The sequence below is a fragment of the Centropristis striata genome, chromosome 16 (assembly GCF_030273125.1).
Source record: "Centropristis striata isolate RG_2023a ecotype Rhode Island chromosome 16, C.striata_1.0, whole genome shotgun sequence".
Lineage (NCBI taxonomy): Eukaryota > Metazoa > Chordata > Actinopteri > Perciformes > Serranidae > Centropristis > Centropristis striata.
The window spans coordinates 18327571-18342011 of NC_081532.1; the positions used below are offsets into that span (position 1 = coordinate 18327571).

General features: G+C 38.2%; 2 protein-coding genes across 2 annotated transcripts; one reads left to right on the forward strand and one right to left on the reverse strand.

Moving 5' to 3' along the window:
* Nucleotides 1-480: 480 nt before the first annotated feature.
* On the forward strand, nucleotides 481-8047 carry pnn (pinin, desmosome associated protein). The gene is made up of 9 exons (XM_059353560.1): nucleotides 481-627; nucleotides 1095-1178; nucleotides 2423-2494; nucleotides 3014-3089; nucleotides 3254-3348; nucleotides 3466-3541; nucleotides 5513-5668; nucleotides 5871-6009; nucleotides 6129-8047. The coding sequence occupies exons 1-9, from the start codon at nucleotides 515-517 to the stop codon at nucleotides 7385-7387; spliced, it is 2070 nt and encodes a 689-aa protein (XP_059209543.1). The 5' UTR covers nucleotides 481-514; the 3' UTR covers nucleotides 7388-8047.
* A 527-nt stretch (nucleotides 8048-8574) lies between these two features.
* Nucleotides 8575-14007, reverse strand: gemin2 (gem (nuclear organelle) associated protein 2). Its single transcript, XM_059353561.1, has 10 exons — nucleotides 13710-14007; nucleotides 12255-12339; nucleotides 12044-12133; nucleotides 11315-11374; nucleotides 11114-11218; nucleotides 10785-10829; nucleotides 10595-10663; nucleotides 9906-10016; nucleotides 9665-9723; nucleotides 8575-9121 (listed from the first exon to the last, which is right to left on the reverse strand). Exons 1-10 carry the CDS (start codon nucleotides 13829-13831, stop codon nucleotides 9082-9084), a joined length of 786 nt encoding a protein of 261 aa, XP_059209544.1. The 5' UTR covers nucleotides 13832-14007; the 3' UTR covers nucleotides 8575-9081.
* Between the last annotated feature and the right edge of the window lie 434 nt (nucleotides 14008-14441).

Sequence of the window (14441 nt, forward strand, 5' to 3'; positions counted from 1 at the left end):
GTCTGAGCATGTGGAATATTTATTTGTTTCTTATGTTTTAAAAGTATCAATACACAACAGGAGGACTCCTATAAATGATGGGTCTTTTTAATTTTGCACAGTCCAGCTCCAAGAAAATGTTTTAATTAACTGTAATTAAAGGTCTGGCATAAGATAATTATTTGCTTCCCTTTAGTTGTTTTTGAGGAAATATTTTGTTTTGATTTATTAAGTTCATTTTGTGGCACTTTAATGTGATTTTGTGAGTCTTTTGGGTCATTTCACTTGTTCGATTTTGTAAGGAAAATAATTATATGTAATAATTTTCATCAAAATATAATGGGAAATGTTATTTTAATTAGCAATTTTTACCTTAAAATATGTTGGGTGCGTTTTTGAAGTAAAAATGAACAGCAGGTGGCGGAAGTGCACCCCAAACTCGCACGCCGCCAAACCAAACCCGAAGAAGAAAAAGATCGCAAGAGAAGATAGAAGAAGAAGAAACAACACGTGATTCGCGCTAACTGGAAGCAAGATGGCGGTGGTAGTGCGGAGCTTGCAAGACCAGCTCGAAAAAGCAAAGCAAAGCCTGAAAAGTGTGGATGATAATATCCGTAAATTAACTGGACGTGATCCTAATGAATCAAGGTAAAATACAGCCCGAGAGGTTTAGTTTTTGGCGTGTTTGTAGTGGGAAGCTAACCAACTTGCTAGCATTCCAATGACTAGCCATATGAGCTAGCATGAGTCGGCTAGCTAGTTAGCAAACATTACCGCCTTCTTTGGTTGTTTTGTGCCTTCTGAACCCACACGGGGTCACATTACACATGCCCAAACCGATTTATTAGCCATATAAAAGTAAAACACAAACCAGGAATTTACCAAACTGTTCTAGAGGAATATCAGTCCGAGTAGGCCAACGAGGCCCTGCAGGCGTCACCCCTAGATTTACCTGTTTAGTTTCACTCAGTGGTTCCATTTCTAAAAAAAAGTAGCGACATAATTACCTAGCAAACAGTACATTTTGTTTTTAAGCTGACGAGACTAAGTGTAAAGACTGTTTTGTGTGTAGACTGTTTTGTGTGTGTGTGTGTATTGACCTGTTGTGTTTACAGACCGGGTCAGATGCGCCGGGTCGGCGGCCCCATGGCAGGCCCCGGTGGAGGTGGAGGTAGAGGCAGAGGAGTCAACCTGCTCAGGTAAAGCCAACAGCATTTATCTTAATTTATATAGTGCTAGGCCCAGCAGGGGCGGTTATATGGCATGTTAGCCATGTTTAAACCTCTGAAGTCCAGGAGATTTTGGTACAAATTTGTCAACTACCTATGAATTCATTTCTGTATCTGTTTAGCATTTCTCAGTCTGTCCTTACATCACAAGTTTTGACACAAACTTGGCTATCAGATTTTTCATTTTATATTAACAAACAAATTATAAAGCTGCCAGAAACTGAAAATACAAACAAAAGACACAGGTCTCTATTGAAATGTACCTTCTTTTTTTTTTTTCTTTTTTTTTTTTTTTACCATTTTACACACAAACAGCAGAATAAATAATAAAACTACATAACAGTCTATTTGCATGTAAATTAAAAATAGTAAGTTTTCGTTGTAGAAATAAAATTCACATTTTAAAAATGGTCTAGAAACATAAATGGCATACTGTGAAAGCTCCTATGATTGCACTTTCAACTGGCTTTCTCAGCTTGTCTGCATATCATATATAAATAAAGTTATTACTGTAAATAAAACATGTATTTTCAATAAATAGATGGACTCCAGAGGGTAAAAGTAGAAACAAGCTGTGAAAATTGGTCCATGCTTAACAGATAATAACAGATAATAAAAATGAATAATAAATATGATGCATGGAGAGATAGATGGATACTTTTTGATCCTGAGGGAAATTCAGGTATCCAGTAGCGTATGCAGAACATATTCAGAAACATTGTACAACCAAACACTACAGCAAAACAAACAAGAATGTTAAGTCAAAATAGAATATATGCAGTAACATTTTAAGATGCACCTGAATTGGAAGCACTGTAGAGGCTGTTCTAAAAACAGAAAAGTGAAGAGGTGCAAATATGGGTTAAATATATATAATATGAATATTCACCTCTTTAACTGACATTTGTGAATTTATTAAATTAACGAGCCACTACCTGGCACTTATTTGATACAACTAACTGATGTGCAGAGGCTCATATGCTGAAAAACATAATGTGGTTTTTCCTCCCCCAGTCACTCATGGAAAGCAAAAGTCTCTTAATGCATGAATGAAACAATCCTGTTACTATATTTCTTTGTCTCACGCCACACCAGACAAGCTAAGCTAGCAAATGGTGAGAATTCCAAATGGCAGTCTTATGCGTTTATGCAGATCAAAAAAACCTGTGAAGCCCTAACCTGCTAGCATGTAACCACTTTGTGTCCTTTCCCAGGCGTAGTCTCTCAGACATTGGAAGCGGCGCCCCCCCTGCCAAGCAGAGGGACATTGAAGGAGCCCTCATGAGGTGAGATTTTTTTTCTGTGCACTCAACTGTCAATCAGTTTGGTGATGGTAAAGCATCTTATGTGGATTAAAACAAACATACAGAAAGGACTGATGCAACTATTCACATCTCAATTAATTTACATAACAAAATTCTTAAACTATAAAAAAATATCTGTTTTGAAGTTTTGGTACATCATGGTTCATACAAAGTCTTGAAAATTTGAATAATACTTATTTTTTTAACCATAATGTATGCTTGTTGTTGTTATTTTTACCTTGGTCTGTCCCTGAATCTAAAAATTAGCAAGCATTCAATAAACATGACAAAACATACATAAGTTAATAAGAATATATATAAATACATTGTTGCTGTTAAATGTAGTGATTAAGGCCTCAGGAGACAGGAAATTGTTGCTTTAGGAACTTCGAAAGTGCTTTAATTCTACTCTTTAAAATGTGTATAAATGTTGCAGTTGCTCTGTCTGGAGCTATTGTGAAAAGTCTCTTATGGACAGCTTGTCTTTTTGCATATTTGCAGGCTGGCGGGGGTACAGAGGGCCAGGAGAGACACGCGCCACGACAGCGACGCCGAGGATGATGACGATGTCAAAAAAGTAAGAATAACAACATCATCTCTTGTGTTGGCAGCTCTTCCCATATGTGCAGCATTTTATGTGTTTTCAGGTTGGGAGCTCTGGGAGTATTTGTCAGAAATGGAAGGATGAAATGTTCATTTACTAGTTGGTTCACCCTCTGTCATGTTTTCTTCTTTGCTCAGCCGGCGTTGCAGTCGTCTGTAGTAGCTACCTCCAAGGAGAGAACACGCAGAGACCTCATTCAAGATCAAACCATGGATGAGAGGGGCAAACAGAGGTAGGCCGACATGTGGAACAAGCTTGCTGTCCTGATGTGTTATTAATATTAATTATTCTACAGCTGAAAATACTGCTGTAGCTGTGTGTGTGATGGAGAATGTCTTTTCTTGCTCAGGAATCGGCGTATGTTCGGCCTGCTGATGGGGACCCTGCAGAAATTTAAACAGGAGTCCAACGTTTCCACAGAGAAGGTGAGGAAAATGAACCATTGGGCTTCATATCAGTTAATGTTGTCCAACAAGGTAGAGGTGTGCCATATCATATCTTGCACGATTGTACTGGTATGTTTTTTTTAAAAGTAAAAACAGGCATATCATGATATTGCTACTTCTTGACGTAGTGTCGTAAGGGTTTCCCATTTATTACTTTGACTGTGGCGGCCCGACAGAGTCTGCGCTAACGTCACATTTCTAGCTGAAAGTATATCGACACTATTCATAATATAAAGTTATTTTGTGTTGTCTCTGCTCAGCAAAGTGTCTGTCATCTGTCAGTCAAAACCCAAACCCGCACCTCTCTGCCCTCCTCCGGGACATGTGCGCGCATTCACACACTTACACTAGTGATGGGTAGATGAAGCCTCATGAAGCCTTGAACCTTTACAGCCAAATGGTTCGAGAAAAGGTTCATATCTTGAGGCTTCATGTGCTCACAAACCCCCTGCTGGTCCAAATTGTCATTGACCTTTGAGCTGTTTGTGAGGCCTCTTGTTGCATGGGAATAATCACTGCCAACAGAAATAAAAACACCTTAATTTGATTTAGTGTGGATTTTATTTATCTGTTGTTTTGATTAATATGTGGGTAATGCTAATAGCAGTGTATTAGTAATTATTAATAATAATATATAATAATCATTATTATTTACTTTACCAGCATCATTTCAGTCGATGATAAAATAAATCCAATAGGACATGAGGTGTTTGTTAAAAATGTTACAGTGTTTTCAAAGCATGGGGCAGAGATGGGACATCATTTGTGCTTGTGACTTTATTGATTGCAGTTTAAAAACAACAATTTCTCCACTGTGCTTGGACTCAGTCGGTTTCTATTTTGGAGACAACCTCTCCAGCTTTCGAAAAAACTCGTTCGCATGGGACTGAGGAGGCAGGGGTGCACAAGTCGAACCATTTCCTCAACCACCGAGGCTTCGAACGTCATCAATGACGTCACTCGCCCTAAACAACACAAGCGTCGATACGCGCTCCACCAAAGACTTCCGGGATTTCTCGACACACGCTCCGAAGCATCGGTACGATCAGACCCATCACTAACTTACACACGCACTGAATTTACCGAGCTGCCATGCCTACCCGTCTGTATCAGTACCGTCCCCACATCATCTCTCCATGTGCGTGCGCCGAACTAAATACTATCAACCTGTCCGGGCCTGTCAGAGGTCCAAACAGTCCGAACACACTGTTGCATTATGCCGTTCGTTAGCGGCAAGCTAATATTAGCTAACAATTAAAGTTGTGTTAATCACAAAAGGCAGCTATTACTTCCTCTCGCTAAACCAATGCAGCTTTCAAAGAAAGAGCACAGTGTGTTAACAGAGTCCACCACAGAATTTACAAGACTGTCAAAATAAGATGCCTTAAATAAAACATACAATAACCTTTATTCTCCTTTACAATATTTCATTAAAATATGCAATGATAAGATCAGTGTATGTGATGGAATAGTGGCATTAGAATGTGTGAGAGGCCACCAAATTTGGGTTTTTATGGGAAAAAAAATTCTCCCCCTATTTTAATTTGTTGAATGTTTTTTTATTTATTTATTTATACAGACTAAAAAAAGCATAGTCTATATATTTTTCAGTATTATATATAATATCAATAATATCGTTATCGCAAAAATACCCTGAAATATGATAATCTTTTAGGGCCATATCGCCCACCCCGACAACAAAGCATCATTCTTTCAATTAAAACTGAATTAAATTGTTTTTTATTTGCCTTATTTGCTCAAAAATTAGAAATGAAAAGTAATGGATGTAAGCAGTACCATAGTGTTTTATTGTCAGTGTTTATTTAAATGTATGTTTTCAAATAAATACTGTGTGTGGGGAGTTGGGTTTCCCCACATATATTAAGTGTCAGTGTTTTCTATCTTCCTCTTGCTAATAATATCTCCGTCCATCTTCTTCTGCCCCCACAGCAAAAGCGACGTACAGAGATTGAGCAGAAGCTCGAGGTTCAGGCTGAAGCTGAGAAAAAGAAGGTGGAGAGTGATAAGAGGGAGCTCTTTGAAGAGCGGAGAGCCAAACAGACTGAGCTGAGGCTACTGGAACAGAAAGTGGAGTTAGCTCAGCTGGTAAGAAAATACCTCCTAAAAAAATTCAAACAATTTGACAAGTGACTTAAATATCTACATGCCTTGAATGTTTTTCAATTTGGTTATTTGCAGGGCTGACAGGTGGTTTATGTTGGGAGTAGTGTCAGTAGTGTGTTGTCGTGAGTGTACATAAACCAAATGAGACAGAGTTGGTTTAATCTTCTTTTTCCTCCATTTACAGCAAGAGGAGTGGACCAGCCACAATAATCGTCTGGTGAAATACATTCGTACCAAGACCAAGCCTCATATTTTCTATGTGCCTGGAAAAATGTGCTCCGCCACACAGAAACTCCTCGATGACTCCACCAAGAAACTGAACGGTAAGTGGGGTTCTTCTTTCTTATGTTTAAAAGGAAGCTTCTTGTGCTTTTGAAAGACTCTGCTTCTTTAATCGTTTTGTAACCTCTGTGGATCTTTGGTTCTGTTCTTTTTCGGACAGCTGTGTTTGAGGAGAGGCGTGAGGCTTTTGCCGAACACCTCAGCAAGATGGAGTCCCGCCCCCGGCGACAACCAAACCGCGACCAGGACGGCAACATGGCAGCAACAGGGATGGACCACTCGGCGGAGGGTAAGCCAGCAGGTCAGGCAGTCAAGGTGACAGGTAACAAGGGGGATGCAGAGATGGAGGAAGAGGAGGAGGACGAGGAGGAAGAGGAGGAGAGGGAAGATAAGGGGGATGGAAAGGTGACAGAGAAGGACAAGGGGAAGGAGAGGGAGGAAGGGGATAAGGGAGCGTTGAAGGTGCAGGAAGAGGTAGAGGGGATGGAGTTGATTGAGGAGGGGAGCGAGGAGAAGAAGGAAGAAGAGGAGAGGGTGAAGGATGGGGAGGAGAGGGTGGAGAAGGGAGAGAAGGAGGCTAGTCCGGGGTCAGAGGAGATGGAGGTGGAGGGTGGAACAGAGCAGGCGGACAGGAGTAAAGAACAGGAGGGAGTCAGTAAACAGCAGCCTACAGACCTCCAAAATGAAAAGACCCAGGAGACCCAGTCCTCAGAACCAATCGAAACCAGCCAAGAAGCACCAAACACCAGTCACCAATCCCAGCCCCAACCCCAGCTCAGCCACACTGCAGGAGAACCAGCAGAAACGTCCTCTGAGACCCAGGGACCCTCTCTGATCCCAGAACCCCAAATAGCCTCTTCGCTGCCCGTACTGGATTTCAGCATGCCTCGCCCCGAGGTCCAGAACTCAGCAGCTGAGAGCCAGGCTGCAGAAGGGAAACCAGGGGACGCAGCACCCCAAAACCTGCCTGATCCCCAGGAGGTCCCCAGCGTTACCCCGGCACCCTCTAAGGAGGAAGAGGACGGCAGGAGAGGGCGGAAGAAGGAAAAGGAGGCAAAGAAGGGCCGCAGTAACAGCAACAGCTCCTCCTCTTCCTCTTCCGGCTCCTCATCCAGCGGAAGCTCCTCCTCTTCCTCCGGATCCAGCCGCTCCTCCTCATCGTCCTCGTCTTCTTCGTCCTCGTCGTCCAACAGTAGTAGCCGAAGCCGCAGCCGAGACAGCGGCAAGCGCAAGAGGAGGCTGTCGGACAGGGACAGGAAGAAGGGAGAAGAGAGGAGTCACCGCAAGAGGGGAGGGAGCAGCGGAGGAGGGAAGGGATCCAAGGAGAGGAGGAAGAGGAGGAGCGAGGAAGGGAGGGGCAGGTCGTCCCGCAGCGATAGGGAACATAAAGATAGAGACAGGAAGGACAAGAGACGCTAATCTGATTCTCATTCAGCCTCCGTGCGGTAAAGCTGGAAAACACTGAAGGAAAATCTATTTACTTAATGACACAAGCTGATAAACAGTTTTTAAACTAGTATTTTCCCTTAAAACGTCACATGAAGGCCCATCAAAGTTTTAACATGGGTTTGTTTGTCAGTGTAGGGATTTATAAGTATGTCAAGAAGGAATTGAAACAGTGGACGACTGGTTATTGCAGCCTGGACTTTAAGTCAGCGGTGCATCGGTCTCTAATTGGACCCCTTAACAAACAGGTTTAAGATTTAATTTTAGTCCTGTCATTTTATCCTGGGCCTGACATTTGGGTTTTTAAAAAGGTCTTTGTGGCGCGACGATGAAAAGCTGGTGTTGAATGTTTGTTTCTTCATACTGATCATAATGCCATAGGCTGGGGTATCGTTGGTTCTGGTAGCAGTAACCATTAACGTACAGTAGTTGTGTTTTCAAGTTGATGTGACAACGCTGTTGATCCTCATTTCTTTCCACTATTTGATCAATGTCAAGGCCCTTGTATCCTCATCACCTGGGTACATGTGATTTGCTCTAATGCTGATTTTCGAAAAAGTTTTACCATTTTCTTTTTTCTTTTTGTACCGACTGAAAATCTGCTTCGAATTAAAGGTGAGGTATTGGTGGAAATCTGTGTGCTGTTGTATTTTCTTCAGTCCTATTTAGGCTGCAACTGCTAGTCAGATGATTACTTTTTCCATTATTTGTTTGAGCTGTTGAATCCAAAATACAGAAAGGTCCCATAACCACTTCCCAGACTCAAGTGATTTATTTACTGTCCTCACATTTCAAAATCTGGAAGCAGGTAAAGAGATTGTGTTAGATTTTGCCTAAAAATTTGACGTAAATGGGTATCCAGATAGTGGACAATGTTTTCTTCTCTTATCCTTTTGTTTTATTTAAGACCAAATTAATCTGTATTTATGACAAATGTGTGTATCAAAATGGGCAGACTGGGGTATCTCAGCTCAAAACTCTTCAAACTGCAGTCCTCTGTGGTTCTCCATTATTTGATTACTCTTAACAAGTGGGAACTGAACTGGTACAAAGTTTGGAAAAAGTTTTTTTTCTGATATATTCCGTGGGGGATTTTTTTTCTTAATTGTATGAACTGGTAAAGTGATACATTGGTTGCTCTAAGTATAAATAAACTCTAAATTTGCAGTTGCATTTTTATTTAGATGTGGTTGCAACGGTTTCAAGAGTCTGGAAAAATACCTTGAAAATGCATTTTAACTCTTAAAAAGCTGCAAACAAATATCCCACAAATCAGGTTTGTTTGTTTTTTTAGAAAAATCTTTATTTTTAATACATACATAAATCTCAAAACTAAACTCAAAGGAAATGATCATCTTGTGCTTTGGTAGCTGTCCAGTCAGCAGAAACTCAAATGACTTAAATAATACAAGTGTTGAGTTCATCATCCAGCCCTTTTGGTTCCATCCTCAACTTTCATCCAAGCATGCAGAATCAGCGCAGCTCCAACATGGTTGTTTGCACTGATGTGTCCTTGGAAACATTTTCTTTTAAGTCTCCATCTTTAATTGTCTTCAAGTTTTTGGTTACCTTACTGTACAACCTGTATGAATGCTGCATCAGTAAGAGGACTTGCAACATATCCCTCCTTAAGGTCTTGATATCGGTCAGCAGTTGAAACCCCGTGTTCACTCCGGCTGGTCTGCCAGGTCGTTCTGCTCAAAGTATCTGCAGCAAAGACAAAAGGAAATGAGCAGGATTGCACACAGTTACATCTAACATATTCAAATGATCATGCATTGGTATACAGGTGCATCTCAATAAGTTAGAATATCATAAAGTTTGTCAGTCATTCAAAAAGTGTAAATAACACATATAGATCAATCGCACACAGAATTAAACATTTCATGTCTTTATTTTCTTCTAATTATAATGATTATGGCTTACAATTAGACCTAAAATTCAGTGTCTCAAAAAATATTACAAAAGACCAATTTTAATAGTATTTTATGGAAATGTTTCCCTCTGAAAAGTATGTCCATCTATATGACTCAATACTTGGTTGAGGCTATTTGACTTGAACTACTGGAAATTGACTTTTCCATGACATTCTAAGGTATTGAGATGCACCTGTGATCACACTAAATAAATGAGAAGTGTTGGTAGTTTAGACCACAATATTTTGAAAGGGTTTAATGCACCCAATCATGGGAAGACAGCCTTAATACAGCAAATGTGACCTGACCAGCATCAGGACTTAGTGGTAGATACCTGGCAACAAGACAGATGAGCAGGTTGAGGGCTGGTAGTTTCTCATCCTCCTGACTCTCCTGGGGAATCATGAAAGACAAAAAGTTGGAAAAAGTCCCTTGATGTGAATAGCACCCATTTCAAAGTACAGTACTGTCTGTACAGAAATAAGAATCAAAGCAATCATCTATGGATCACCCAGGTACAATAACACTGTCTGTGAACATGAGCTGTTGCAGCAGAGTAACAGGCTGAAGCGTACCAGTGTGCTGCGGAGCTGAGCACTTCTCCTGGCCAGCTGTCTGATGGAGGAATGAGCTTCAGGCAACAGAGGCTTCTCCAGACACGCCAACAACCCATACAACCAGCGACCCTACCACACACACAACCACTGTTTTATAGACAGAAAGGAAATTAAACAAGTTCTCAATTATACAGTAAAGACATTGAGAGAACCATCACCTTTTATATTTAAAGTATGAAAAGAATCAGAATGATATAAACATTTAATGTTTTCAGATTGCTGATATCCTGGTCAAAGTAATTGTGTTTCACAATATAAACAAATATTCAAAATATGTTTAAGCTCTTAAAAAATGACACTAACACATACTGTGATCACTTTTTTTATTGCATCACAGAAACAACATCTTAATGTTATCATAAGTGCAATGCAATAACAACATTGTGGGAATGTTCTCTCATACATGATCATTCCTGTATTTTATTTTTATTTTAAATCAGGCTTTATTTTTTTGTTTATATTTTGTCCCATCCTTTATCAGAAGACAATAGTGCTTATTGATATTTTGAGCTTTGGTTGGAAAAAAAAATAAGCAGGTACTCAGTGTGGTAAATCCTGTTTAGCTGAACATGCCAACGCTACAATGTGATGTTGGACTTGTGGCAACCAAGTGAAAAAGGTGGACTGAATTAATAAACTAAACTCACCAACTGTGGAACAAAGTCGTGTTCTTCAAACCAACAGATTAGAGTTTCTAACACCATCAGCACGGTGGACTGAAGACAAACGACAGAGAGAGAGAGAGAGAGAGAGAGACGGCAGAAAACAAACACAATCATCTGACTGTTGGATTGTTATAAAGTGTGAGCTAAATGTGTAAATGAGGAGGATCTTTACCTGGTTGAGTCTGCTGACTATACTGAGGAAGGGAGGGAAGCCCACCTGAGACACACACACAATTTGATTATTAGATTACATGCTCTTTAAAAAAAAAAAAAAAAACATTTATCAACGAGTGGCAAAATAAACAATTGTTACTTGGATCAGTTTAGATTTGACAAGTTGACAAATACAATCTGTTACTTAACTTTAATGTGACTGCTGAAAATATCACTTTTTTTTTTAATTGTCTTACTTATAACTTATTTTTTCTGATAACCTGGCTGTTAAAAACTATTTCAGCGAATAAAATAAAAGTCCTTCTCACAAACAGACTTTCATATAACCTTGCTATAGTCCAGCGCTGGCTCTGGTTCAGCATCTGTGTGACCCAGATAGACTTTCTCTCCTAAACAAAATCTCTTCCAGCCCTCTTCATCGGTTAGCTTTGGCTGTAGGACACACACATAGAAAGGTGAAATCATAAAAAATGCACAATTTCTTATTCAGTCTGCTCAAACTTTTGAATTAACTTTGTGCCATCTCACCATCTGTACATTGTCGTCCAGAGTGTGACTGCTCCAGTGAATCCTGTTCTTTGTGATGCTCTGAAAGCAAAATGCAGAAGCCACAAAGTTTGACTCAGAATAAGGGCTGGGTGATATGGACCAAAAGTCATATCCCGATATATTTCGGCTGAATATTGATATACAATATATGTCCCGATACAAATGTTCAGTCAAAGTCAAAGAAAAATATGACATGTCACAAGTAGTTTTACTGAAACTGTTTATTTAAGTGAACATAAATACTGTATAACAGAAGTTCCTTTTTTTTTTTTAAAAGTCAAAGCTCCATAAAATGCACATTTAAATAGAAAAATGTATTTAATTAAAATAGCCTATGAAATAAAATAGGCCAAGCTTTTTCTGAAATAAATATATTTATATGAGAAAAGAATTACGAACATTACAAAAGAACTAAATATGACAAACCCTAGTAAGGGCAGCATATACATAGAAAGAAAGAAAGAAAGAAAGAAAGAACTATAGATATGGTCTAATTCCATACCACTTTAAAAAAATATATCGATATATTTTTTATATCCATATATCGCCCAGCCCTACTCTAAAAACAGATTATAAGGATAATTTAAGGTTTTGACTGTTGACAAGGGATTTTAAGACATTCATATTCAGTCATATTTAATGTACAATTGATACATTTTTTAGGAGTTTATTGACTAAAGGTAAAAAAAAAAAAGTGTTTTATTTTACCTGTCTGACGTCTGAGAAGTTGCTAACTTGGTGCTGCTGCCAGCTGAGGCTGGGACAGAACCCCACTGGAGCAGCGTGGCAACCTGCCACCTGAAGCACAGAAGAAACTTTGAGACAATTGAAGGAATGGAAACATATGATTTTATATCTTTTGCATAAAATTAAAGTTTCAACCATTGGCCAATAGAATTCATAGTGTTTATTTACTCACAGAGGCATGAATTGTTTGTTTCTTCTTCAGTTTCTTGGGGTCGATCTGAGCGACCACGACCTCTGGACACAGTGACGCCTCCAACCTCATGAAAAGCATAAACAAAATTAAGAATCAGAATCAAAGATACTTTATTGATTGCCGGAGGGAAATTTGGTTTCACTCTAGTTACTCCAACAGAATAGAAAGAAATAGAAGTATATATTTTTGTTATTTATTGTTCTTTTTATTGATTGTGTTGTTATTGTCTCTGTGTGTAATGCTGCTGCTACACTGTAATTTCCCAGCTTGGGATAAATAAAGTATATCTATCTATTTATATACATATATATGTAAATAGTGAAAAAAAATTAAATAAATAAAAAAGCAAAATATACAGAGTTAAGAAAATATACAAACTTAAACAATATACAGACTCAAAAAAATAACAAATTGTATGTCTTATTATATACTGTAAAATGTTTCCATTTTAAACATTTTATTTTTGATGTAAATGTTTGTATTTGTATTAACTTTGTATTATTATAACTGTATATTATTATTACTATTATTACTGTTTGTATAGTAATACCTTTGTATATAAATAATTATAAAATAGTAAGTATATATACATCAGTATAAATAAAAAAAATGCAAAATATGCAAAGTAAAGAAAATATACAAAACATAAAAAATATATACATAATATAAATATTATGGTAAGCAGGTGACAAATTATCTATCTATAAAAAAAAGGTGTCTAACTGGCTCAATTGATGCACTTTACCCACAAAAACCGAAAAATATAAAGATAAAGTAGAACTTGACAATCATGGAATCTTTCTTTTGCAAACCATGTCTTCTTATCATGTGATGTGATACAAACATTCACAATTGGATTAAACAAAAAATCATATTATTTCCAGCTGCTTTCTCTAGAGACGATGTCACTTTCGGTATGCTTTTGCAAAACAAAAACGATTAACTATGTTGCAACGTTATCCTTTGTTTAGCAAAATTTTTCATCCACAAGAATAGAGTTATGAAATCATCCCCCAAAATGTATTGTCTTAATTAATTCATTCAAATTGTACTTAAAATCTCTAAAAAATTCTAACAATAACAAAGGCACAAATATGATATGATATCTTGAAACATTTTCCCACTGAAATGAACAGTTAAAATTAATTCGAATCCCCCTTATTGAAAATAACATTTAGACTGTTTTATAAGTATTTTATTTTTGTATTTATTTTATTTTTTATTTCAACTGCTCTGAATTTACAATATTTATGTTATTATTATAAGTTTTACTGTTGATTGATCTTCACCTAGCATTCTTTCTACACTTATGCATGGTATGTACTGTGAAAAATGTGCCAGAAATTTTTATTTTTGTTATTTTCAATAAAGCATTGAAGAAAAAAAAATCTACACTGTCCAAACGACAACATTGGAGCTCTGAGGTGAACTTACTGGACCTGTCGGAGATACTCTCGGGGGTTTCTCGGCGGTCCATTCAGGTCCAGCTCCTCCGCACTGGCTCCATACTCAACGGGCAGCTGCCTCGGCATCAACTCCTCCACGTCAGACTTCATGTTTAAGCTAATTTCTATCACAACATGTAAGGTGAAACGTTTGTAACTACGACCGAAGCGCCAACTTGCTACCAAAACAATGAATTTTTCAGATGTAGGGAAACTATTCACAAACTAGGTAGCCATCTTGTTTGTAAACGCGGAGTGATGGCGTCATGATTTTCTTCTTCGTGTCTCTCTCCGCGTGTACTTCAGGACACGCCCTCAAAACAGTTCCCGTTTGTAACTAAGTTAATTTACTCAAGTTGTAATTCAACCATAGACTGTATATGATTTCAACATATCGTCACCCTGATAAAATAATCGCCTAACTAATTTTTTCAAGTTTTGCAGGAAGCACAAAAAACTTCACCAAAAGTGTAACATATGACATTTATTGATCATTTCACTCAAAAAGGATGGCTATTGGCATAGTAATAACACTGTGTGTAAATTATGTAACTCAAGAGAAATAAGTGACTTAGGCAATTTTTTTAACATGCCTTTGTGACTTAAGCAAGATATGGTAACACTTTATTTTGAAGGTGTCTACATAAGAGTCGCAAGCCTGTCAGAAACATGACATGACAAGTATCATGAGCATTAATGTTACTTCAAAGTGTCATTAATA